General features: G+C 48.9%; 2 protein-coding genes across 2 annotated transcripts in view; one reads left to right on the top strand and one right to left on the bottom strand.

Annotated features, from left to right (window-relative positions):
- NFATC3 (nuclear factor of activated T-cells, cytoplasmic, calcineurin-dependent 3) overlaps positions 1 to 13399 on the top strand; it is a 147179-nt gene extending 133780 nt beyond the window's left edge. The window contains exon 10 of the mRNA XM_008567157.1: positions 11235 to 13399. Within this exon, the coding sequence (XP_008565379.1) occupies positions 11235 to 11356 (122 nt within the window). The 3' untranslated portion in view covers positions 11357 to 13399. The remainder of the gene's footprint in view (positions 1 to 11234) is intronic.
- Positions 13400 to 14169: 770 nt separating this feature from the next.
- Positions 14170 to 20807, bottom strand: ESRP2 (epithelial splicing regulatory protein 2). The gene is made up of 15 exons (XM_008567169.1): positions 20432 to 20807; positions 20214 to 20342; positions 18588 to 18701; positions 18364 to 18478; positions 17896 to 17994; positions 17619 to 17673; positions 17439 to 17549; positions 17231 to 17363; positions 17107 to 17149; positions 16646 to 16947; positions 16316 to 16528; positions 16009 to 16207; positions 15676 to 15862; positions 15206 to 15371; positions 14170 to 15126 (listed from the first exon to the last, which is right to left on the bottom strand). Exons 1-15 carry the CDS (start codon positions 20627 to 20629, stop codon positions 15037 to 15039), a joined length of 2154 nt encoding a protein of 717 aa, XP_008565391.1. The 5' UTR covers positions 20630 to 20807; the 3' UTR covers positions 14170 to 15036.
- Between the last annotated feature and the right edge of the window lie 6141 nt (positions 20808 to 26948).

Raw genomic sequence — 26948 nt, 5'->3', positions numbered from 1 at the left:
AATTATAGGGCCGGCCCGTGGCTCACTCGGGAGAGTGTGGTGCTGATAACACCAAGGCCACGGGTTCGGATCCTATATAGGGATGGCCGGTTAGCTCACTGACTGAGCGTGGTTCTGACAACACCAAGTCAAGGGTTAAGATCCCCTTACCAGTCATCTTTAAAAAAAAAAAAAATTTTTTTCTCTTAATTATAGAAATAAACAGGCTGGGCACTGTAGTAGATTAAGTTCACCCTCTGGATTGTTCCATTCAGTAGTGATGTTGTCTTCTTTGACACAGACCAGTTTATGTCTGACTTGGAACACCAGCCATCAGGTTTACCAGAGAAATGGCCTAACCAGAGTGAGCTCTCATGTCAAGCTCCTTTCTGGAGAATCTAGAGGGTGAGTGTTGATTGAAATGTGTCATTGTTTTTGTGCCCAAGTCTGGTAATTGCATGCAGTGGCTGGATTTGCATGGGCAAAGAGGAGGGGCTATGCACGGGCACCCTCTTGGTAGGCCCACTCATTATCTTTGAGGCTACACTTTGACAACTAGACCTACATTTTAAATCTAACTACACTCAGGCTCTCACACTGGTGCTTATAATTTTAGTCTGGGTTGGAGTGAATGGCAAGCATTTAATTAGGTTTATTAAACCAAAGCAGAGAAGGGTTCCATATACATGAATTCTATAGCTTGGCCAAGTAAGGTTTGTTGCTGATCAGGTGTGCGAGCCTACTGTTTTCTGGTCAAGTGATCTTAAGTTTTTTTTTTTTTTTTTTTTTCCCAAAAAGATGACCGGTAAGGGGATCTTAACCCTTGACTTGGTGTTGTCAGCACCACGCCCAGCCAGTGAGCGAACTGGCCATCCCTATATGGGATCCGAACCCGGGGCCTTGGTGTTATCAGCACCGCACTCTCCCGAGTGAGCCACGGGCCGGCCCCAAGTGATCTTAAGTTTTGATGTGAGATAGTATGGAATGGAAATAAAGCAGGAATTTTTTGTGGTTTTTTGTTTGTTTTTTGGTGGCTGGCTGGTACAGGAATCAAACCCCGGATTTGGTATTATCAGCACCACCTTCTAACCAACTGAGCTAACCAACCAGCCCTAAAGCAGGAAATTTTATCCATTTTTCAGAGGCAACTGGGAATATTTATCTTTGGCATGCCCTGTAGGTGCTCATGTTTGCACTCCTGGTAATTCATCTGGGACTCCACTTCGAAGGAAGCCATAGTAGTGGAGCCCGTGTCTGAGAGGGAAGGGGCTAGGCCTCAGGCCTCTGGGTCTTCAGCAGCCAACCAGGAACATAGCCTACCCTCACTGTCACCTCAGCTCCTTTCTTCAAAGACTCTCAAAGCCATGTAAGAAAGTATGTGATAGAAATTGTAAACACAGGGCCGGCCCGGTGGCGCACTGCTACAGTGCGCCGCTTGGGAGCGCGGCGGCGCTCCCACCGAGGGTTCGGATCCCACATACAGACCGGCCGCTCACTGGCTGAGCGAGGTGCAGGCGCAACACCGAGGGTTGCGATCCCGTTGCCGGTCCCGGTCCGGTACGGGCGCGACACTGAGGGTTGTGATCCGTTGCCGGTCATGAAAAAAGACAAAAAGGAAAAAAAAAAAAGAAAGAAATTGTAAACACAGATTATAATTCCCAGAATGCCATTTGAATTTCATTTAAAAATGAGTTCAGATTTGAAAGGGGCCTTAAAAATCAGGTTCACAACCCAAATCTTTATATTTAGAATTCCGAAGCCTCCTTATCGCCCATCAAACAAGACATCAAAACCCTAGCTTCTCCCAGAAACTGGGCCTACCCTGGTCTCACATCATTCTTGTCTAACCATGAGAGAATTAAACATGGTGACTAAATTCCTATGTGAGTATATTTAAAACTCTCAGGAAAGTTATAAGCAGAAGGATTTAAAATAATTTCCTCATTCTATGGGTGAGAAAATCAGTTGTAGAAAGGTAAATCTCCCTAGGCACATCACAGCCAAACAAAGTAAAGCTTATTTCTTTGAGTGGTTAGTCTACTGTTCTTCTCATATTTGAAGCAACAAGTTGATCACTAGTGATCTTGGTAAGAAATAATTGTTTCTGTGGTGTGATGGGATCAATGGATCTGAGTGAATAGGAGGTGAGAACATAGAAACAGTAGAGATAACTCCTTTAAGATGTTAAGCCATGAAAGAAAGAATTAGATATGGGCGGCGGATAGGGGGCCTAGCTTGTTAGCTCAGTTGGTTAGAGCATAGTGTTATAATACCAAAGTCAAAGGTTTGGATCCCCATACCGGTCAGCTGCCAAACATAGAAGATAGATAGATAGATAGGTAGATTAGGTAGGTAGGTAGGTAGGTAGATTAGGTAGGTAGGTAGGTAGGGAGGTAGGTAGGTAGATTAGGTAGGTAGGTAGGTAGGTAGGTAGGTAGGTGGTAGGTAGGTAGGTAGGGGAATGTGGGGTCCAGTGTTTTAATTTGTTTGCTTGCTTGCTATTTTGAAATAGAGAGACTTAACCATATTATGTGCTGATGAGAAGGATCCAGAAGGGGATATGGTGGGTATAATGAAACTGATTAAAGATATGGAGAGCAAGGAAAATTGATGGAACAGGATCCTGGAGAGGATCCAGAGCACAGGTAGTAGAATAAGTCATGTGGATGCACAGCTCTGGAGCTCAGGTTTGGCCCCTGGAGATAACACATTTGGAAGTCAACAGTGGACAGGACTATTCAGAGAAAAATATACAATGTGAGAAAACAAAATAGGGAAAAGGAATTCTTCTTATAATTCTTAAAATGCTTCTGAGTCCCATATCTTAACCCAAATTGAAAAGAAGTGTTTATTTTTTCACATTTCAGTTTTTACTGATACAAAAGTGTACGTGCTGATACTTGAATAGACTTTCAGGGATGCATATTCTATTTACTCAGCTGGAAATTTAATGTTTGCTTTGGTTACAAACTCTTCTAGAGGAAAGATCTGTGTGACACTGACAATAGCATCACACACAACAGAGGTTCTTAAAAAGAAAGGAGTCAATAACAGGACTGATTTCCCCCTCGATCAGTTGTGGTGAAAAAAAAAAACACAGTATAATAATTTTCCTTTTGTAGTATTAGAGCTAATGTTAAAAGCGAAGGATATCTTTTGATCATTGTGCATATATTTTCAATCTGTCCTGTGGTTGGAAGCTATCTAGAGTTCAGGGTGAAATTTAAAATAAGTTAGTTAAAAACCTGGCATGATAGAGCTCAAACTGGTTATCTTGGTTCTTGCTTTAAAATACTTAAAAATTCTTTGTGTTACCATTCTGTTGGTGAATTTTATTTTCATTAATAATATAAGCTAAGTCAGTATAATGGAGATTCCAAAGTACAATGGCTTAACCACACTGGAAATTCTCTCACAGCTCATGATAATTCAGAGATGAGATTCCTTTCAATTTGTTGTTTCTCTTTCTCCTTAGGTTTTGTCAAAGCATAGTCACCACTTTGAGTTTTAGCCCAAAGCAAGAGGGTGGGGTAAGGGGAGGCAGAGGGAATGATGAGCAAATGATGAGGAAGATTCACTCATCACTTTTGCTCACATTCTATTGGAGAAAAGGAATTACATGTCCGCGTCTAGCTACAAGGGGAAGCTGGAAAATGAAATCTGTAGCTGGGCGGCCATGTGACTAGCTAAACCTCAGTTACTAGAGAAGAATGAATTGAGACAGCGGTCTACCATAGATCCTTCTAAATTTGGGGGAACTTATTTCTGTCTTTAGCTTGAGAAGAACAATTAATCATATTTTGATAAAAGCAGATTAGTTCTTCAGATCATGTCATAAATAGGTGAATTCGGTATTTCATATATTTAGTTTAGACAGTGTTCTTATGACTTATCAAATAAGCCTAAATATAAATCTTAGCATAACTCTGCTATTGTAAGTAATAAATAAACCATAAAGTGACATTAAATTTCTTTTATAAAATCATTTCTGTTCCTTTACTTCCAAATATCTGTTTCTTCATTTCAAGTGAAATTCAGAAAATGATTGCACCTATATATAGCCTTTGTTTTATAAAAAAATAACATCTCCATAAAATTGTTTACCCAGAGAATGGGTTTAATCTTGGGATTCAGGGAAAGGAAGAAAAGATGGACTTGACCAAACTTTGGTGAATGTTCATTACAGCCTCAAGAGGAAATAACATATAAGTGGAGTCTAATAATACTCAAAAATCCTTTACAAAAATGCGAGTTAGAAAGGCTCTTCGGGCTTTTGTGTATGTGACAATATCTGCCTAATCCTGAGACAGTGCCCTGGGTTACCCTGCCCTTCTCCACCTGGTTGTGAGATTTCTTACCATACCATGCTTGTTAGCTCTAACTAACTCTGAGTCCATAAGCATAGGAAATAGCTCTAAATAAGAGGCTTGTTGCTACTCAAACATCTCATTCTTGTGCGTAGAAGTAGCATTCCAGCGTACTGCTAATTTGAATATATCTTGGATAAAAAAAGTTTTTTTCTTACAGTAAATATTGCTGATTGCTCTGACTCTACTTTTGTGGCAACGGCACAGGCAAATCCAGGGGTTGGAGTAGTGGGAGTCGAGGATGGTGGCTGCCCAAAGTGCTGTGATCTACATAACCTGTTAGTGCTGGTGTTGAGGGCTGTTGACTATTGTTCTAGGTATTTAATTCACTTTATTCTTTAAAGGTAGAAAAATGATAAAATTGTACTTTAGGGGCATTAAGCGACTCTTTATGCTTATTGTAAATTGGTGAAAAAGATAAAGCCACCTCACATCCTTAGTGGACTAGGGTTTAAATAAATCAATAAATTCATGCTTCTGTACATTCAAAATGAAGTGAAAAGGAAATTGCAAGCACTGGTATTTTTAAGAAGTAACAACTTAAGTATTTATAAAGATTGCTAATGATTTACATATACAAGGGGTCTTCAAAAAGTTCATGAAAACATTCATATTGTCCTTCTCTGTTCTTCCACAAACTTTTTTTTTTTTTTTTTTTTTTTTTAAAGATGACCGGTAAGGGGATCTTGGGCCTTGACTTGGTGTTGTCAGCACCACGCTCACCCAAGTGAGCTAACTGGCCATCCCTATATAGGGATCCAAACCCGCAGCCTTGGTGTGATCAGCACTACACTCTCCCAAGTGAGCCACGGGCCAGCCCCTACATCAGAGTTTTTTTTTTTTTTTTTTTTTAAAGATGACCGGTAAGGGGATCTTGGGCCTTGACTTGGTGTTGTCAGCACCACGCTCACCCAAGTGAGCTAACTGGCCATCCCTATATAGGGATCCAAACCCGCAGCCTTGGTGTGATCAGCACTACACTCTCCCAAGTGAGCCACGGGCCAGCCCCTACATCAGAGTTTTTTTTTTTTTTTTTTTTTTTTTTTTACCAGTAATAATTTTGACTTGCTTCACTTGACACCTAATTTTTGGCCAGTCCCATCAGGAAGATATCTCAGGAACCCAGAGGTATGAGCCTGAACCAGAGTCCCTGGCCTGATGGAGAAGTGAGGGGAGAAGGAAAGCAGAGGACTTGCATCATTAACATCAGGCTCGAGATTTTGTAAAAGGACTCTAAAAGCACTTTGTTGCAGTTCTCACTCCCTGTCCTAAAATTCCTAATTAGTGTTCACCTATAGCAATTACTTGAGCATGATTTTTTATTTGTTTTCATTCATTCATTCATTCATTCATTTATCTAATTTGTGGTGGCTGGCCGGTACTTGGATCTGAACCATTGATCTTCGTGTTACAAGGATGTGCTCTAACCAGCTGAGCCAACTGGCCAGCCCTGAGCATGATTTTTGTAATCATTGCTCCAAGTCTGCAAATTGTATTAAAGATTGAATTGGCAAGTAATTTTATTCAGCACTCAATATGTATGAGTACTAAGAATTCAGTGGACAACAAGATAGACAAAGTCTCTGCCCTGTTGGAACTTAAATCTACAGACTACTGTTGAATTACAATTCTGTAGTTTAACCTATATTTGAGTGTAGTCAGCTTGAGTGATACTTTGTGGAAAATCTCCTTGACTTTATCAGTCTTAAAATCCTAAACTGTCAGGCACATCGGCAAAAGAATAGCAGAGCTTTGGTGAGAGGAAACAGAAATAACACATTGATTTTGTTATAAGTAATACCACCTACCCACTTTGGAAAATGATGTTTTCATGCTTACATAAGTATACTTGGTAAGTGAATGGATAGTGCTGGATATCATCCTCAGGAACATGTAAATACTGACTTCTTATAAAGACCATGTGTTTTTTGATGATAAAAAAACAAAAGTGTTTTTTGATAATAAAACATCATTTATAATCAGCTTGTAGTTTTAAAACTTGGACAATGAAATAAGAATTGAAAAAGGTAGTTTTTATAGCAGCCTGGAACATCTCTGAAGTTACTGCCTTTGGAAGGGCTAAGTGACAGGAAAAGATGACTTGAATGTGAACTGGGTGCTATTTGGCTTTTTACCACTGCTGCAAGGCCTGCCTAAAATAGACACCATCAGAATCAGATGTCATGTGTTAGTCTTAATAACATTTTCTGGTCCCCTTCCTGCCAACCATCTACTGAATCTTCATTGTACTAGTTCCATATACCTTCCAAATGATTGTATTAAGTTAGGATCCATTTATTCAGTCATCAGAAATGGGTGTTCCTTCAGTAGTAAGATCCTTGCCTTTCTTGAGCTCACATCCTATTTGGGAGACTAATAATGATGCTGCCTACTGATAACCTAATGTGATGGGAGTGTGAGAGGCCATGCACAGAGATTGTGGGTCATCCTTGTGCTCCCTCTTAGCATGAGACTAGCCCATGGAACTTCCAGAATCCACACTAAAAACACTGTTCCTTGCATTTTTTGTGGCTCAAAATAACAGGCACCAAGGCCTGCCTTGTCTTCTTATGCCTTCTTTATATTGCTACTTTATATACTATATGAGAGGGGTTTTTTTTTCCCCCCTCTTCATTAATTATACTGATGAAACTGGAGAGAAAAACATATTCTCATGCAAAGCATCCTCATAGCTTTTCATTTATTACATAGAAACTATTCCAGTGAGTTATTTCTAGCAAGTTAGGAGTAAATTTAGTTTATATTCCATTATTCTTTGCAAGCAACCATCATACATGGTCAGTAAATCCTAGCCTGGCAAATTTACTTAAAAATCGTCTGACAGGCTGGCCGGTTAGCTCAGTTGATTAGAGCTCAGCCTTATAACACCAAGATTATGGGTTTGGATCCCCATACCCCGCCAGCCACTGCCTCCCCCCACAAAAAAATCTGACAAAGACCTTCGTAAATGAGAGATGTTCCAGGCTGCCATAAAAACTACCTTTTTCAATTCTTATTTCATTGTCCAATTACCTTCAAATATTGATTATCAATTAGTGATTATTAGCTCTCCAGCACTGATTAATCTTCACTGTTTTATAATCAGATTTCCTTGGCTTTTAGTCTCTATGTCTTTACTATTTTACATTCAGTACTAACCACAGTGAAGTCATATCTTCATCCTTTATTTCTTTGCATATTTTCTTTTTTTTTTTTTTTCCTTTTTGTCTTTTTTTCGTGTCCGGCAACGGATCGCAACCCTCAGTGTCGCACCCGTACCGGACCGGGACCAGCAACGGGATCGCAACCCTCGGCGTTGCGCCTGCACCTCGCTCAGCCAGTGAGCGGGAACCAGTCTGTATGTGGGATCCGAACCCTCGGCGGGAGCGCCGCCGCACTCCCAAGCGGCGCACTGTAGCAGTGCACCACCGGGCCGGCCCTTCTTTGCATATTTTCTGAGTGTTGCCAGTTGAAAATTGTCTGTTGACATAAAGCCACAGACTTCTGCAGCTGAAAGAGACCTTATTAGTGCAACACCATCATTGTACAGTTAAGGAATGGAGTTTTAGATATATGAAGTAATTTGTCCAAGGACACACATGAAGCTTAGTGGCAGGACAGACCTGGGAAAGCAAATATGTAAGTAAAACCCGTACCGGACTGGGACCGGCAACGGGATCGCAACCCTCGGCGTTGCGCCTGCACCTCGCTCAGCCAGTGAGCGGGAACCAGTCTGTATGTGGGATCCGAACCCTCGGCGGGAGCGCCGCCGCACTCCCAAGCGGCGCACTGTAGCAGTGCACCACCGGGCCGGCCCTTCTTTGCATATTTTCTGAGTGTTGCCAGTTGAAAATTGTCTGTTGACATAAAGCCACAGACTTCTGCAGCTGAAAGAGACCTTATTAGTGCAACACCATCATTGTACAGTTAAGGAATGGAGTTTTAGATATATGAAGTAATTTGTCCAAGGACACACATGAAGCTTAGTGGCAGGACAGACCTGGGAAAGCAAATATGTAAGTAAAAGAGTGGCCTAAAAATTAGGTTTGGTTTGAATTCACACTGAATTCATCCAAGCACACAGTGCTACTCCCACTCATTATTTTCAGTCTTCTGTTCTTCAGTGGCACTAAATCCTTCAGTGCAAAACACTTCTCTCCCCTGCTTACAGGTCTCTAATGAGAATGAATATGCCTAAATCTCTTCTTGCTCTGATCATTCATTCATTGCCACTGTTTTTCCATTTGGGTGTTCTAATTTCCAATTCCAATTCCAGACCCAACCTACCACCCTCCTCCTTTAAACCCCTCAGTTTATTTCCAGTAGTGACAGCACCATTCTTTTCTCTCCTCGTCTCAGATCCTTGGTGGTGGTAAATCAGTCCTTCTTTCCTCTCTCCTCCTTCTTACCATCACCGCACTTGCTCCTCCTCCACTAGCATCACCACATTTACCCAGGTCCTATGCATTTTCTTTGTCTGAATCATTTCCTTGCCTCTCTATGTTTTTGGTTTCCAAAAATGTGGCGGGTGTTTTGAGACAGATTCCTCTGTTTACTAAGCATGTAACCTAAGCAAATTATGTGAACTGTCAAAGCCTCAGTTAACTCATCTGTAAGGTCAGATGATAGTTATCTTACATAGTAATTATCCTGATTTGAGCACCACATATTGCACATGGGTACTGATATTCATTGCTGTATCCCATAGATACATAAAATCGTTTCAGTTAAAAAAAATTATCTTAAAGTGTTGTTCTGAAGATTAATTGAAATAAGATTTAACTTCTTCTTCTAGCCACTAGATTTAATTTCAATTGTAAAGTCTAACCCATAGATTCTCAATAAATATTTGTGGAATGAGTAAATGTTAGTTCCCTTCTCTTTATAGCCATAATGAGTATATGAGTTTGAAGAATTTTTTTTCTTAACTATGTAAACTATAAAAAGATTATACATTAATACTTGAAGATTTCTTAAACGATCATTAGTGTCTCTTTGCTCTGTGATCACATCAAATTCTAAGTACGGTTTTCTTTTTTGTCCTGATCTATTTTTGTTTATAACAGCTGTAGATGTAATTCACATATCATAAAATTCACCCTTGAAACTGAGTGGTTTTTAGTATAGTCACAGAGTTGTACAGCTATCCCCACTGTTTTAGAACACTTTCATTACTCCAAAAAAGAAACCCATACCCATTAGTAGTAATTTCCTATTACTTTCTACCCTTGAAACTCTGTGGTTTTTAGTATAGTCACAGAGTTGTACAGCTATCCCCACTGTTTTAGAACACTTTCATTACTCCAAAAAAGAAACCCATACCCATTAGTAGTAATTTCCTATTACTTTCTACCCTTGAAACTCTGTGGTTTTTAGTATAGTCACAGAGTTGTACAGCTATCCCCACTGTTTTAGAACACTTTCATTACTCCAAAAAAGAAACCCATACCCATTAGTAGTAATTTCCTATTACTTTCTACCCTTGAAACTCTGTGGTTTTTAGTATAGTCACAGAGTTGTACAGCTATCCCCACTGTTTTAGAACACTTTCATTACTCCAAAAAAGAAACCCATACCCATTAGTAGTAATTTCCTATTACTTTCTACCCATAACCAGGAATCTATTTCCTGTCTCTATGGATTGGCCTGTTCTGGACATTTCATATAAATGGAATTATGCAATATATGACCTTTTGTGTCTGGCATCTTTTATTAGTGCAATGTTTTCAAGGTTCATCCATGTTTTATAGCATGTGTTAGAACTTCATTCCATTTCAAGGCTTAATATTCCATTGTATGAGGGCAGGCCTGTGGCTCATTTGGGAGAGTGCGGTGCTGATAACACCAAGGCTAGGGGTTCAGATCCTATACAGGGATGGCCGGTTCGCTCACTGGCTGAGCGTGGTGCTGACACCACCAAGCCAAGGGTTAAGATCCCCTTACCGGTCATCCTTTAAAAAAAAAAAAAAAAAAAAAAGAATTCCATTGTATGGATAGAGACCACATTTTGTTTATCTGTTTATCACTTGATGAACATTTGGGTTGTTTCCACTTTTTGGCTAGTATGAATAATGCTGCTATGAACATTTGAGTAGAAGTTTTTACATGGACATACATTTTCAGTTATCTTGTGTATATGCCTAGGAGTGGATTAGTATAGAATCTTCAGTTGATAAAGCAAAGAATGAAATGATGTGAGAACTAAAGTTTCTTATCTGGGGGATTTGGGGTGTTCCCTTCTATATTTGTTGCATAAGATGGGACAAATTATGGGTCCTTTGCACTGGACCTCACAGAGCACTATGCTCCCTGAGGTACTTGGCACATCAGAGAAATCAACAGAAAAGCAAGAGCCTGCAATCAGAAAGGATCACAAATGATACAAATCCCCCCACATAATTAAGGGTGTTTGTATTAAGATCGGGTAACAAAATAATCCCTGAAATCTCAGTGGTTTACTCTGACCAAAGCATTTATTTTCATTCACTTTACATATGAGGTGGCACTGCAGGAATTAGAAAAGGAAAACTTTCCCAAAGGGATGCAAATTAAGGAAAAATTAGATAAGTTGAACATTTATTTCAAAAGTACCCTATCCTCTGCTCTAGCGCACATAAGCCTTTAGATTAAGGGTAAGAATGTTTCCTATTCTCTCAGCCATCTCCTTTCCTAACCCAAAGTGAACTGAAAGGAACAGAAAGAGGGATCTGGAGCAGCTTATGGAATGTTTCTGTCTGTAATGCTACTCAGCTCAGGAGCAGACTTCAAGCACTGTCTTCACCTTTACAGAAAGCCACGGGAAGGGAAATGGCTAAGGTAGAGGTAAGCAGTGAACATCATGTGGTCACTCAGAGGTCACTAATCACTCTCCCTTTTCTTGTTTTTCAGTGAACGAAATAATTGGGAGAGACATGTCCCAGATTTCTGTTTCCCAAGGAACAGGGGTGAGCAAGCAAGCTCCCCTCCGGGGTCCCGAATCCCTGGATTTAGGAAGATCTGATGGACTCTAACTCATTGCAGCCTTGTGTCCACCACCACTTTCTCACCATGTTTCTCTCCCTGGACCTTGGGTTTCCAACTCTACGGCCTTCAGGACTGGCACCAGGAATTGGACTCACCATTTGTGGGGAAAGCAGCATTCCTCCACCTCAGGCCTTGGGTAGATTTTATAATAGAACAGGCTTTGGGAAAATGAGCTTTGCTTTTTATATTTAAATAGAATACTTTTATATGATGGGTGCTTTGAGTGTAAATGCAGCGGGCTCTTCATTTCAGAGGTGCTGCTTTTGCAGGTGACCTGGTTACTTAGCTAGGATTGGTGATTTGTACTGCTTTACAGTCATTCGAAGGGCCCTTTAGTTTTGATGATATTTTTAAAACAGGAACTTTTGATAAAACCTTCCAGAGGCAAACAAAAAAAAAGGAAGGAAAAAAATTATCTCATGCCCATACCTATGCCTCAGAAACTCAGCATGTGTCCTGAAGCCTTTCATAGAGTCATAGGAAATAAAGCCAAATGTAGCTTATACCTCTTTATAAAAGTAAAATGTTAGATAAAATGAGAAGAGACCATTCCATCACTGAAGTGTTGGAATATAAAAAGACATTCCAGAGCATAGCCTTTTTGTAACTTTCTAGGTAATCTTCCTGCAGTCTCTCCATACTCACTCCCTGTTGAAATTGCTTTTTACCCTCAAGACCTTGGGTAGGATGGCTACATGTAAGGTGACTTTGAAAGGTGAGGTTTTAGCTTGGTAGCTTTCACTTACTGCCATCCTAAAAACTGCTAGGCTGTGGAGTGCTATTCCTGTTTGTTTTCTGGTCCCAGAACCTTTTTCAGGTGGGAACATCTGCCTTTGACTGTTCTGTAATCTTCGAAGCCAGTCTCATGATGGCTTAGGCAGTTTTGCAGTTCTGACTCTTCTCTAGAGGCCAGGCTTTGTCAGAAGCTAAGCACAAATGAGCTATGCATCAGGACGGGCAGAGAAAATGCAGGATGCCAGATGGGAAGGCTTATTCCCTATTCTGTTTACAGCCTGAAATAATTCTGGCCTAACCTGTCCCGTCTCTATGACCTAAAAACCCACCTTTTCCCCAGGTTTTGAGCACATCCAAAAATGAGGTGGCATCATAGACCTGACCCTCCACACCAAAGATACCCTGGTGCTGCTGCTGGTAAGACTGGTGTCCAAGGCAGGGGCCAGCAGAAACGCCAGCCTGCTGTCTACCAAAGGAGGTGCCCAAGTTGGGTACCTTTTTCAAACTCTGCCCTTAACCCTGCCCCTAATGGGATTCGTTATCTGTTCTTGGGCCTATTTTAAAGCCCCTGAAATTTGGAGTATGTTTTCCAATGAAATAATGTACATTCATTTATTCAGGAAGCAAATTTTTTTGAGTGCCTACATGTGAGCCACTGTGCTGAGCTGGTTGAAGGTTTGATGCTGTTATTCCAGAGGATTGTGGGCCCTAGATGCCAAGATTATCTCTACTGAGGCCACATTGGTCCTCGGCTCAGGGGGCCGGGCCTGTTGCTGACCACTTTTAGTCAGCAGAGTAAGACCTGTTGACCTAGGATGAGGAAGTATTGTTTAAAAAAAGATGTTTTCGATTTCTCCCCTAAAACTAGTTAGAGAAAATGTCTATCCTCCAACAAATTATTCTGGCCCCTCTTGGAGCTGGGTGTTTTCAAACTTTCTTTGAAGACGAGTTTTGTGTCACAGAGTATAGATAGTATTTTTGCTTCAGGGCCTGTGGTTGGAAGCCCACAGCTTCCTTTGGAGGGGCAGGTGGGTGACCTCTTAGGTGAAGTTCCAGAGATGTGGCTAGACTTGCTTCTACAACCTCTTGCCCCTGATTTAAGCTGCCTCACATGGGATTCTTTCAAGAGTGCCCCTTGTAAGGCCCTTTGGGTGTTGCTTTGCTGCCCTCAAGAATAAAAGTCTCTATGATCCAGAGTTGCTATGCACCAAATTTTGATGCCTTTTAAATACCTTGATGCCTGTAGCACTAGAAATGCTTTCCTATTTAAAATAAAAGTTAAATTTTAAAATAGAGCTTTGTATACCATATAAGCAGTTTTATATCAGCTTTATAAAAGCTTTGGTGTAAGAGTCAGTATTTTTTGGCTCTGTACATAAAGACATAAACTTTTGTGCAACGTAGTGGTGTTAAAGCACACATCCGTTGGACTATGCAAATTGATTTCTAGTAGCAGCACTGAGCAGCTGGGCGTGTGCTAGCGCATACCCCTTCCCTCTCCAACCCATGCTAGATCTTGGGTTGAGGAATGGAGTGAGCAGCCTTTTGCTTACTGGAAATACACAGAGAAACATGGCTGAAAACAGCTTTAAAAGGAACAAATGTCTTTGGGTTCATGTGTGGTGCTGCTGCCTGGGGTGCAACCCACCCCCACCCAGGGCCAGCCACTATCATCAGACCTCTGCTGGGCCTGGCTGTGAAGCCCTGCTTTTGATATTCAGAACAGATGGTCATCTTTAAGGTTCAGATGGGCTCAAGTTGAAACCCTGTACTTTATAAAATGGATGTTTAGTAAAGGAACTGGTTCTCAGTTATGTTTACAGCACTTGGGATTGTGTTTTCTTGTACATTTTGTATTTTAAAATCTTTTATAGGAGTGCAGTGCTCCTTACACAATTACAAAGGGAAGAGGAGCCAATAGTTCAGGCTCCTCAGTGATAGTGCTGAAATAATAAATGGTGACAGGTCAACAGTCTCCTTCAAATCTGTCTGAGTTTTCCTCCGCCTGTGGAGCCCCTTTGGGGGCAAATCTCAGGGCCCTGCAGCTTTTAAAAAGTCCACTTGGTCAGGAACTTTTATTTATTTTATGGAGGAGACGGTACAGTTCCAAGTTCCTCCTGCGGCTTCAGTTCTGCACCCTTCAATGGGTGCAAAGAACATTCACGGTGTTTGCTGGGTTCAGGACAACTGGCCTTCCCAAGGTGGGCATGAAAAGTTGGCAGAAAGTCCCCTTTAAAAGTCAAGCCTGAGTTTTTGTGTGGGGGCCTCCTGCCCCCTAGTGTTCTCTGGGGATACTGCAGCACAGTCCATCAAAATAGCTTGTGGGTTTGTCATCTGACACTCCTTGTGCCCAGCTGAAGGAGGGCTAATATCCTTAGGTTGGACCACCCCTGGCACACCATGGTCTCTTAGGTCCAAGTATCCTGAGGGTGGGGACCAGCTCTTTCTATCTCTCTGCCTCCCTATCCCCCACCAGAGGGATGGGGGGAGGAACAGCATTGGGATCTTTACTTAGAGGCTCAGATGGATCCTTGATTCTCCCAGGAGTCATACATTGAAGGTACTGGAGCTTATATTTTAAAAAAGAGAGCAAGCCTGCTGCAGACCTGTCAGCCCCACAGTATCTGTGGTCATGTGCCATAGAACAAACAAATGGCTCTCCAGTGCCACTCAGGAGGCCCAAGTCAGGACATCAGGAGCAGGGTAGCCCCATTCCACCCCCAGCCCTGCATGTAGAGTCCAGCTATCATCTTTGGGGCGAACAGCCAGAGGAATAAGTGGGGAATGGAGCTGGGCTTGGGCTCCCCTGGGTGCCTTCTGAGAGCTTTGACAAGCCAGAAAGAAGCCACCAGGTTGAAGGCGCTGGTCCTCTGGATGCAGGGGAGGCATGTTAGCTGAGGCCTTTAGCTAGTTCTTACCTCCTGGTCCTCACCTACAAACACACCCACTCCTTGGGGGCTTGTAACACAGTGCGAGGTAGGTCACCAATAGGCATCAGACTAGTGTAGTCGTCAGGGGCTAACTGCAGAAGAGACACAGACTTAGGGCAGAGAGCTCTGGGCTCAGCCAGACCCTCAAGCCCTCCAGCCACACAACCTCACCTGGTAGGCCTGGAAGATACTGAGCAGATCCTTCATACCAGCTGTGTATGGGACACCCTGCATGCGGACCAGGGCCCCTGGCTGGGACAACACTGAGGTGGGAGCAGAGGCCAGGGCAGCAGGGGGTGTGGTGAGGTAGCCTACAGTGGTGGGAGAGACTGGGGGGCTAGGGTGGGAGAGAGGGGGGTTTGATAGTGCATCCCACCTGTGGCCTAGATCAAGACCTGCATCCCTCCTCCCTTGCCTCTGCCTTGTGCTTAGTTTACTTCCTCCTCCTCCCTAAAACCCCTGCCTCTACAAAGTTATCTCCAGTCTCTCTTGTAGATGGCACCAGCTGGCTCACACCTGTTAATTCCCTTGTCATCTCAGAATAAAGTCGATCTCCAACAGACCCAGAAAGGGGATCATGGCCCTCCCCCAAACCAGGACAGGGAGTAGAACCATGAGGTTCCCAATTAGCAGTAGGCTACCTGGGGTAGTAGGCTGTGTAGTTCATGTAGAGTTGAGTGGTTGGTCCTGGGTAATAGGCAACAGGGGTTGGGGCAGCAGGCAATCTGGTAGCTGGGAGCAGTGCTGAAGAGGGATACAAGGCTGCCGTCTCAGTGGGAATGAGGGTTGGGGTGGTCTGGAAGGTGGCATAGGTGGGTGGCGAGAGGCCTAGAGACAAAAGTAGAGCATATACACAGAGCCCAGGACTGCCCTGGGTAGGGCAGCCAGAAATGAGTCCCCACTATAGTAAGTGAGGGCTTATAACAGCCTGGCCCCCACATACCTCCTTCTTCCCCAGTCCCTGGGGCACTCACAAGGCAGCTTGGAGGGTGGAGGGGACATGCCACTGCGGCCCAAGGTGCCCCCCATCAGCACACGGCTCATCTCCTCTGTGGAGCAGGGGACGACCTCCACGTAGCGTTCCTTCATCACCTTTTTATGGCAACGCTGAGCAGCAGCTAGGGCCCGCTCTGCTGATGTCATCTGGATAAAGGCATCACCTGATGGCCGGCCCTGTGCACACCGTCTTGTAAGCAGTCTGTTGTGTGCCAGAGTGCCTTACCCCTAACACACACCCCTACCCAATGATTTATGTGGTCCCCCTACTGGCAGTAGCTTCACCTGCTGGTTGAGCACCATGTGCACACCGTGGGGCCGGATGTCAGCCGCTGCCTCTCCCAAAAAGTTCAGGATGTCTTCAATGGTGGCTGTGTAGGGCAGGCCTCGAAGGCGTACACAGTCCCTCCCTATCCCAGCTGCCAGTGGGAAGGGGATGGGCAGCAGTGGAGCAGTCAGTGTGGGAAGGAGTGGGCTGGATGCATAGCGGTTCAGGACCTAGGAGAAGGCAGCAACAGGATGGTCATGCCAAGTAGGGCAGGGGCACAGGGTACCTACCAACGGGGCACCCTGAAGAGGCAGTGCATCAGTGGGTAGGAAGTTCTAGGTGCTCACTTGCTGCACCTCAGCCGCAGTGCTCCGGAAGAGTTCAATGTATCGTTTACCCAGCATGCCCTTGTGCCTGCGAAGAGCAGCCTGTGCCAGCTCCTCACAGGCAAAGAGGGCAAAGGCATCACCAGTTGGCCGGCCATCAGGGTGGCGCACAAAGAGCAGCCCATCAGCACCCCCCGTCACTGGGCACTCTGGCCCCAGGAAGCTTAGCACATCCGTTGGCCCAGCCGAGAAGGGAAGTCCCCGCAGCCGCAGGATCACTTGGTCTTCCTGGGACAGGAAACGAGCCACCTCTAGTGATGTGCCTGGGTGGGGGGCATGGGTGTCAGTGTGGGAGTCACCTGCCAGTTTGTCATGCTCTTACAAACACCCACCACACAGGGGAGCAGAGAGGTAAGAAGAGGTGGGGAAGTGGGAATGGGTCAAGAACCAGAAGAGCTAGGCCCCGTTGGGGGAACACTCACCCCCTGCGATCTTTACAAACTCCTCCCCTGTTGCTTTATATACCTGTGGGTACAGAGGGAACAGCCCATGGGTCTCAGGCCAGCCTCAGCTTTCCCCCGCTCCACTCTCAGCTCAATGTCCCACCTCAATATACCGGACGCCCATGTGGTGCTTGTGTCTCTGTAGCGCTAAGTCCCGCTGCTCACTGTCCACAAAGCGGATAAGGGCCTCACCATTTCTGCGGCCCTGGGCGTTGAGGCAGAGTGCTACACCACCCCTGCGGAGCCAGGGCTGTTAGTACCTCCTAGGTGTAGGCCTGCCCTATTGGGCCCACCCATCCTGCCGCACACACCTGGCAATATTGAGCCCTTTGAAGAAGCGAGCCACGTCCTGGTCTGATGACTGCCAGGGCAACCCACGGGCCCGTACCACAGTCTCACTGTCCACCACATCAGCCTTGCTGCTGTGGGGGCAGGGCACAGGGTCAGAGCTGTCCCGTTGTTGTAACCCCCGCCCCCGCTCCCACACTCACCAAGGCCCCGTCTCATATTTCTGCTTTATCACCTCGGGCTTCGAAAACAATCGACCTGGGAGGAGATGGCATGGGGGTCAGCAGGGTCTGGTGGAGGGGGATCTCCCCACCAAGCTCTGCAAAAAGAGGACAGTTGAGGGAGATGAGGAAGTGACAAACGGACTTCCACCTTGTGATCTCTTAGGGAAGGTCACAAGTGGGGAGGAGGACTCTGAAGAAGTAATAGGCAGGCATCCACCCAGCCCTAACAGGTGACAGGTGGTGAGGGGAACCTTACCACTGGGCCCTTCAAGCAGGTGGAGGATGACAGCTACCATTGTCTTCACTTCCCAGACCCCAAAATCATCCTCTGTGGCATCTGTCTGCAGTCCCAGCTCTATGGGCACAGAAGTAACAATGAAGAAATTCCAGCAACGAGAAGCCTTGGGGCACCCAGCATGAGCACTAATCCTGTTCACACCTGGGCCCAAGTCCCTCTGTAGATGCGTGCAGTAGGCCAGCAAACACATTTGTTTTGGTCCAGTTCATGTGTGTGCTTACAGGTTCCCAGCCCAGACGTATGTAGACGTATGCCCACATTCCAAATGCATCCCAGCAGAGACACAAAGACATGGGTACATTTAGGGACTCAGCAGATGATGCAGGCTTGTGTGTGTTCATATAACTCACCCACCAGTATGTACATACTCAGACACATAGAGCCTGTAGCCGCCCCTCTACCCAAACCCTGCTGGGTCACATATACCCTGTGCCATGGTGGCCACGGTGAGATCCCTGGCAGGGCAGGTGCTCGCATGCTGCATATGGAACTCTCTGCGGAGGTCGTAGAAGGAGAAGAAGGTGTCGGGGAGCACCAGGTTCTGGGGGCACATGGGAGTGGGGATGAATGGGGAAACTGAGGTACCCTGCCTATCCCCATGACACTGGGGTCCTGGGAACTCCAACCCTGTTGTGCCCTCAGTGGCATACCTTCCTGGAGGCCTCGGGGTGCAGGACCTGTCGCAACAGCTGCTGCCCATCAGTACAAAGCACGTAGGGGCCCCTGCCCAGCAGAGCCACATCCCTGCTTACCAGCTGTGAGAACTGAGGATAAGGAGTGGGGAGAGAGACAGACTTACAGCTGGGCAGGCAGGTACTGGGAGTAGGAGGAGGGGGGGACGCAGGCTGCAAAGCTGGTTCAGCCAGATGTTCAGCCCTACCCTACCTAGGGAGGAGAAGGCCACGCCTGCTGGGCCTGGCCCTGTGTCCCATCCCCACAACCCCCTACCCCTGTCCTAGTTCACTGTCACCTCCTCCAGGCCAAATGAGGGCAGTCACACACACATAACCCAAGCCCCCATCACACACTCCAGGAGTCTGGAGTAGGGCCAGAGCAAACACCTGGTGGAGTGGGACAAGCAGGTAGAAAGGGGCAGGGCAAAGCAGGTTAAACCTGTCCCTGATCAGGCACCACCCTCAGACAGGTGGGGGTGGCCCAGGTCTGCCTGAGGCCCAGAAGGCTCATGGTCAATGGCAGTCCCGCCTCCAGGTCTGACCAACCGAGGCGCAGAGAAACTCCAAGGACAGAGCTCCATACTTGGACACAAGGGGCAGCATGAGCTTTGACCCACATCCTATCGACCGGCTGGCACTCAGCTGTTTGTTCATAGAGGGGGTGGCACTCCTGAGGCTGCCCAGCCCCTCCCCCAGCCTCCATCCCTGCTGGAGGACACTAATCATAGACTCACACCCCCCCACCCCTACCCCTACCAGTTCTATGACACGTTACAACCTGAGGCTGGCAAGGCAAGGCAACTCAACTCTCCTCCAGCCCAAGAGGGGGCTAAGCTGGGAGCCCTTCTGGAACAGACTCAGATTCAGCATCTTTGTGTTTCCTCATCAGGAACCACCAGAATTGTTGGAAGATGGAACGAATTTGTGCATGTAAAGCACTTAACACTCATTACACTCAAGAGTCAGGCACAGGGTGAGTGCAGTAGTGAAGACAAGGAAAAGAAAACAGCAATGGAAACCGCCTCCCACTTGAGCCAGGGGCGGAAGACACCCCAGGCCTTTGCACTCAGCAGGCAGGTAGCCTCCTGGCGGGGTCCGCACAGCGCCTACGCCTGGCCAGCCGGCCGGGACAGGCCTAGACGAGCAGCTTACACCTGGCGGCGTCTGCCTCTGGGGCAGAACCGCCCTACGCCCCCGCTCCAGCGGCACCCGGGCGGGCGGGCCGAGGACGCAGGAAGCAAGGACCGGTGACCTATGGCCAAGTCTGGGCCCTTGACCCTTTCGCTTCCGGCTGCTGCTCTGGGAGGTCTGACCTGGCAGGTTCCCAGAGGCGTCTCAGCCTCGCTCCCCCTCCAGACGCGGACTCGCGGATGGATTCCGCAGCCTCCATCCCCATCCTCTCAGTAGGAGTGGATCCCTTGTAAAGGCTGAAAAGTAAGGCGTCCCCGGGAATGGCTGGCACACGCAAGAGTCGCTCAAAGTTTCCTACCGCCTGGGCCGGCTGGTCGCGGCGCGCCAGGCCTCGCCTCCTGCTGCCTCTCCAGCCGAGAAATGTCCCCGCGGCTCGGCTGTGCTGCCACCCACCCCGGCCCCGACGCTCACCTGCTGCAAAACCTTGTCCAGCGGCTCGGCCCGTGCCAGGCTGTCGGCGTTTAGGCCGCTCGCCTCGCGACACTGAGGACTCAGCGCGGCCGCCTCGGCGCGAACCAGCGACTTGTGCAGCGTCCCCACCTGCGAGCGGTGCGAGAAGCTGATCAGCTGCTGCGCCCCTCGGGCCCTGAAGCTCCCTGGGCACCCCCACCATCTCCTTTCCACCCTACCTGGCGGCTCCGCGGATCCACCACTTGCCAGACTAGGAGGATTAAGTCGGTCTCGTCGGAGCCCAGGTTCGGAGCCAGGGCACCAGCAGTGGCCCCAAACAGGACAACCAGTGTTCCGGGACCAGGGCAGGGGTCCGCCGCGGAGTCCGCGGCGGGGTCCGGGCCTGGGGGTGGGGGCGGCGGCGGGGGCGGTGTCATGGCCGCAGAGAAAGGGGTCGCTGGGCCAGACACACGCGGACCGATGAGACGCACGCAAGCACCGACCGACGGCGGACGTGGATCAGCTTGGGCGGGACACCGTGTGTTGGAGGCCGCACCTGCCTCCCGGCTGGTGCAGTGGGCGCTGCTGAGACCCGCCCTTGAGGCCCCGCGGGGCGGGACGCCTACTGGCCTCCGCCCTCTCCGGGCGAGTTACCTGTCGGCCCCGCGGGCCACGTGACCGGGGGTGGCCCCGGGAACCTTGGGGGAGGGCCGCCAGAACTCAGCCCAGGACCCAAGAACCTACACTCCCGGCCTGGGCCCGCGCTCCCACTTCCCTGGTTGGTCATGTCTGACTCCTTGGGCGAACCCGTTCTTTCCCACTCCTCGCCCCAGGGACCATGAGGTCTCCGTAAATAAAAGTGCAAGACCAGAAACCCAGTCCGTGAGGGTCATACGGGACCTGTGGAAGTCACCAGGAGGCAGTCTAGGAGCAGTGGGAGTCACGGCGGCGGGTCTGGGGTTGATGGGTCAGAGGTGGCAGAGAGAGTTACCAGGTATCACATGGAGGTTTGTGGGAGGATCACCAGAGGTCGGTTGGGGAAGGGGAGGGCGGCGGGGATCATCAGGGTTCCTTAGAGCTGTGGGGGAGTCATCAGAGATCACAGAGAAAAGTTTGTCCACACAGGTGCGAGGGCCAGCCTGGCTCCAGGAAGTGCCAAAGCGCGGTGTTGTGCGCCTCGACACGCAGGCCTCGATGGGAAGGAGGAAACCCCCCACCCCACCTGCTCCAACCTCCGAGAGCTCCACCTAGACGAGGCTGAGCCTGATGGTCCGGGTCTGGAGCCTCACCCCTAGCGCACGTGGGGGTGCCTGCCTGTTCGTCGCTCTCTCTGACGAGTGGCTTGTTACCTGGAGATTGTGAGCGCGCTGGCAGGCCGGGGGCTAGCGTTGAGTGTGTGCGCGCGCGTGCGGGCTGCAGATCCCCTAGCCTCTCTCCATCCAGGGCCAACCACCCACTTCGGACAGTCCCGCCTTGGGAGCTCCCGGCACCCCTTTTGCCCCGTGGAGCTTGGCGAACCCCCTTCACGGCGCGTTTCCATGCCGCCCCGTACTCTCCCCAATTTTCCCATTTCCGTGACTGAGAAATTGAATAATCGGCGGGAAGAAGGAACTCCAGCCCGGCGGGAGCGGAGACATGGGGTTAACAAGCCCCAACCGAGACTGAAGCGGGAGCTGCGCTCGCGCTTTCGAAAAAGCGGACTCCGCGTCCGGGCCTGTAGGCAATGGAGAGAGAGGGGACCCGGGCTCACCCCCAGCTCCAGTCCGGGGAAGGGGCGTGGCCCCGGGAGAGAGAGCCCAGGGTGCGGGGGGCGCCTCCGAGGCCTTGCCACTCTGCGGCGCGTCCCCACTTGGCAGATGAAGAGACCGAGGGACCTGCGACAGAAGTAACTCGGGTTGGAACACGGCGACCGGAAGGGAACGGGAGGTGGACCCCTAGTTCAGCGGCCTCAGGCGACCAGCACCCGACTAACACCTCGGTGTGGAGGCGAGCGTCTGAGCACTATAGCCCCTCTCGGGACCACCCACCCAGGCGCCTACTCGCTTGTCCCCACCCCCGGAAGCGCTAAGCGAATCAGGCGCTGGGGGAGGGGAGAATACGCTCCTCCGGTCCCGCCTCCCGATAAGCCTGGAATGTCAAATATTCGTCCGCGGAACCTGGCGCAACCGCGAGATAAGGCCCCTCCCCCTCCCGCCCGGAACGCGCCTGCGCCAGGAGGAGTCGGGCCTTCCTCCTGGCCACGCCCTTCCAGCCAAGTCGCCTTCACCCCAGCAGCCCTGCCCCGCTGGGTTCCTACAACTGCTCTGGCGTGCATCGCTCCTTCTCCAGTTCCTCTCTGGGCTCCCGCTCCTTAAGGACAGAACCCTGGCGTCCCCGCCGGCGATCTAGGCGCTACTTTGTCTCGGTCTCGTCCCTCCTGGCGCCCGCATCCGTTCAACCTCTAGACCTTCGCGCTAGGGCTTTACCTCTTCCTGCAGCGCTCGACGCTCCTTGCTCCGGGAAGCCTCTCTCTTGAGGTGACCTCTCTCCATTGTGGCACCCCTGGCCGTCCTGAGAGCATTCCTACTGAAGATGCACTCGTGTCCAGGACCCCGCTGGGGGGTGAACCTGAGGCAGTCGGCTGGAAGCATGGGGCGGCTCCCCTAAACCCCTGTGCGTCTATTCAGCCACCCCTATCGCAAGACACTTCCTGACGCTTGGACTCTGAAAAACAAAATTCGTTCAAATAACAAACGAAACTATTTTACTCATCTACAGATGGGTCCTCCCAGATTATCGTTTATTACTAAAGAACTCGCACTGCCATCCCCCAACCTGTTCTCATAGCTCACCCCCTCCCCCCGCCCCGCACTTAACCGATTTCTAACACGATTTATTTATTTATTAATTCATTTTAATGTATAAAGAAGAGAGGTTTATTTCTTACAGTTTTGGAGGCTAAGTCCACGGTCCAGGGGGTGCATCTGGTGAAGGCCTTCTTGGTGGGACCTCCCTGCAGTCCCGAGGTGGCGCAGGGTATCACGTGGTAAGAGTCTAACATGATTTATTAATCATTCATTGCCACTTGACCCCCACCCCCACAATATCCGATCCTCGAGGACGGACGCTCACCCCCAACACATATCACGAGGCCTGGCATTGAAGGAATGAATTTTTGTCTAGGCGCTTGCTTCTTCTGCCTTCGGGTATTTTATTTTATTTTATATTTTTATTTTTTAAAAAAAGATGACCGGTAAGGGGATCTCAAGCCTTGGCTTGGTGTTGTCAGCACCACGCTCAGCCATTGAGCCAACCGGCCATCCCTATATAGGATCCGAACCCGTGGCCTTGGTGTTATCAGCACCGTACTCTACAGAGAGAGCCACGGGCCGGCCTGCCTTCGGGTGTTTTAGCAATGGTAAGCCTCCTTCGGGCCACAGGGCCTTTGCTGTAAAGTCTAATCTGTGCCCTTTTTTCCTCTTCCACCCCGCGCCTGCTCAAGTTAACCCCAGCTCTTCCTCCAGTTAGCTGCTTCTCAAAGCACCTCCCTCCGTAGCACGGATCCCTGTAGACTGAGACTTATGTACTTCACTGATATATGTCCCCCAGCTCTGCCACCACCCCTCTCTACTCCTAGGGTTCATGAAGCGTGAATGAATGAATGGACGGAAGATAGATATGGGAGAGGGATAAGCAAGACCCTAACGGCCTAGCCCGCCGGAGGCCAGATGACTTTCCCAAACCGCACTCCAGGAATTTAGAAGAAGGGACTGGGTCCTGTGGGCGGCACACTCACGAAATTCCATCCTCACCTCGGCCTTTGGAGGACTGCCTGGGCTGGAGCCCTAAAAGCAGTTGGCGCTCCGGCTGCGGGTACCCTACAGGGTAGGGGCCCTCGCTGCAGGCGGGAGTGTAGCGGATCTCTGGAACCTTCAAGGCGTCTTGGGAGTGGTATAAAAGCGTGCCCCCCCCCGCCCCCCCATTCACGGCCAGAGAAGATCCCTCGTTGGAAGAGGATTCGACACTGGAGACACCGCGGAGATTCACACTTGCCCGCCCAGACCCATTCCCACCTTCTGAGGCCCAGCGGCTCAACTGCTGCCATCTGGGTGCACTGCTGCCCTTCCTTATCTCCCGAGCCACCAGAGAAGCTAGCGCGCTGGGCCCCTCCCGGGTTCAGGTCTCCGCGCCTTTGCAGAATCGTCCCTTAGTACCCACCAGAGGGCGCGCTGACTCTGTTGCCAGAACAGAAGATAAGGCGGGAGGCGGGAGGGGCGTGTACCGGGACAGGGGTGAGAAGGGCAACCCAGTGCTCGACACCGCTTCCCTCTGGCTTTAGGATCTTCGCGTGGCTCCTGATTCCGTAGACACAGGCCTCGGTTTTAAGCTTGGTTTTTCAGGGCCCTCAACCTCTCTCTGTTCCACTCTCACCGACGCTGCCCCACCCTATGCTCTGGAAACACTACAGTATTTGGATTCTTAGGTCCAGTCTGCTGTACATGTGGAGCTCCCTGCCTGGAGCGCCCACCTACCTACTCACCCCTTTGTTTTCCTGGAGAGCGAAAGAGTCTTCAGGCTCTTTTCTGGGCCCTTTGCCTCCAAGGTTCTGTCACGACTGGATCAGTGTTGGGCTTCTGATTCCAGGGAGGTTCTGGCAGCAGAGGAATAGGGGCCTACTGAAAGTTGAGCTTTAGGGAGAATCAGTTGACCTCTAAATAGCCTCCTCTCTGGCCACCAAAACAACTCAGAAGGCTTCGTCTTGGTTTGGTTGCCCCAGGACCAGCCACCTACCTGGTCCAGGTAGGGATACTTGGAGCTTGGGCCAGTAAGAGGGAACACAAAGGGCTCAGTAACAGGAGGGGCAAAGGCTGTTGTCTGTATGATCACCTGAGGAAGATATCACAACTGGCCTGGCCCCTCAGTCTCTGGGTTTGTTCCCACCTCCTGCCTTTGCCTAGAGTGTTCCCCTCTACAGGAATACCCTCCCTCTTTCATAATCTTTTCCAGAACTCTCATCCAGCCCTGCTGACCTCTCTGTCTCTTATCTCCTCCTCCAGGTCTGACAGGCACCAGGGCCCTGTTTTGGAAGATGCAGGATAGGGAGTGTTGTAGAGAAGGGGATGTATCACTCATTCATGCAACATATATTAGGCATTTGCTATGTGCCAGGATCTGTGCTAGGTAGTAATTAGTAACCAGGGATGTGACAGGACCAGGACAGGTGAGGGGCTTGCTCTTGCAGCCATTATATTCCTTTTTTTTTTTTTTTAGCTGGCCAATATAGGGATCCAAACCCTTGACCTTGGTGTTCTTAGCACTGTGCTCCAACCAAGTGAGCTAACCAGTAAGCCCTACAGCCATCATATTCTGATGGGAACCAGGCAGGGTCTGCTTCAAATTCAATGGTTATGTCTGGCCTGAAGCCTAAATACAGAGCTCAATCAATTCCCCAGAACTGGGGGATGCAGCGTGGTGTCAGTGTAGCAAGAATGGAAATCCTGAGGAGGAATGAAGTTGTCCTGGTCTAGGCAGCAAGGAAAGCATTGAGGCTGGAGATGAGAGAGCTAGGGATGAGGGGGGTAGAAATTAGGGAAACAGGGCCAGAGTCCCCTGCAGATTCCTCATTCACTCTGAGTGAGATACATACCATGGGAAGGTTGTGACTGGGGTTAGAGGTAGAGTGTTGGTGCCTGAATTAATGTTTCATGTTTAATCCTGGCATGTGGAGAACAATCCACAGGAATAAGGACATAAATTGGGACATTAGCGAAGAGGCTACTGTGAGGATGAGGGTAGTTTGTCTTTTGGAGGGTAGAGCTGGCAAGACTTGGTGACCCCCTGGGTTGTGGGTTTGAGCAGGGAGGCACCCAGAGTCCAGGATGACCCCAGGTCTGCAGTCAGGGGGATTGAGTGGATGGCAGGTTCCTTGTGAAAAGAGGAGGCCCTCACCTTCTGACCTTTCTCCAGCATGCCAGCATGGGTCATTGCTGACCAGGCCTTGCCACCCCTCCCCCAATGGCTATGGCTCCTAACATTTGCAGGGCTTGGGGGTGTGGGGTGGGGCATCAGAGAATCCCTCCTGAAGACAGGGCTACCCTTCCAGGGGCTAATGGTCACCTGAGGCTGCTTGCAGGTTGGCAAGATGTTCAGACTGTGGCCAGTCCCAGGAGGTCCAGGCCCTCCTGATCTGTACCCTTCCCCACTTAACCCTGGCCTCTAGACTCCTGCTTGTCCCTACCCCTGACAGAAGGGTCTCTATGGTCTCCCACACTGGGCCTTCACCAGATAAGTCTTCAGCAACTCTCTGGAGAAGCTAGGGTAAAAGCAGGGGAGGCAGGGGCTTTGGGAGTAGGGATTCTGAATCAGGGCCTGAAGTGGCGGATAGCTGGACTTCAAGAGAGGAAGTTACCACAATCACCAACACATTTTGCTATAAGAACTCAGGAGGAGCAGGCCAAGATAGTGAGTGGCTTTATCATGGGTCAGCTGCTTACCAAGAAAAAGGAAGGAAGGGCAGGACAGAGGTCTTGGGACCAGCTGGGGATGACCAGGGCATAGCTGGCCCTCAGGAAGGAGTGTGTGTGTGGATGATCAAGACCTCTATTCCGCAAACACGCTGGTCCCTCCATCCCAGAGACACTGATGGTGCTGGCATATTACCAGCTGTCAAGTCTTTGCCTACTCTTTGCCCCGATTTCTGGTGCAGGGAATCTGTCCTTTCTGGATCCCCAGGTTTACGGGGAGCGGGAGCGGGGGTGGGGTGGGGTGGGGGGCTCA

Source organism: Galeopterus variegatus, unplaced genomic scaffold, assembly GCF_000696425.1.
Source record: "Galeopterus variegatus unplaced genomic scaffold, G_variegatus-3.0.2 Scaffold18, whole genome shotgun sequence".
NCBI lineage: Eukaryota > Metazoa > Chordata > Mammalia > Dermoptera > Cynocephalidae > Galeopterus > Galeopterus variegatus.
This window is presented reverse-complemented; position numbering and strand designations above follow the sequence as displayed.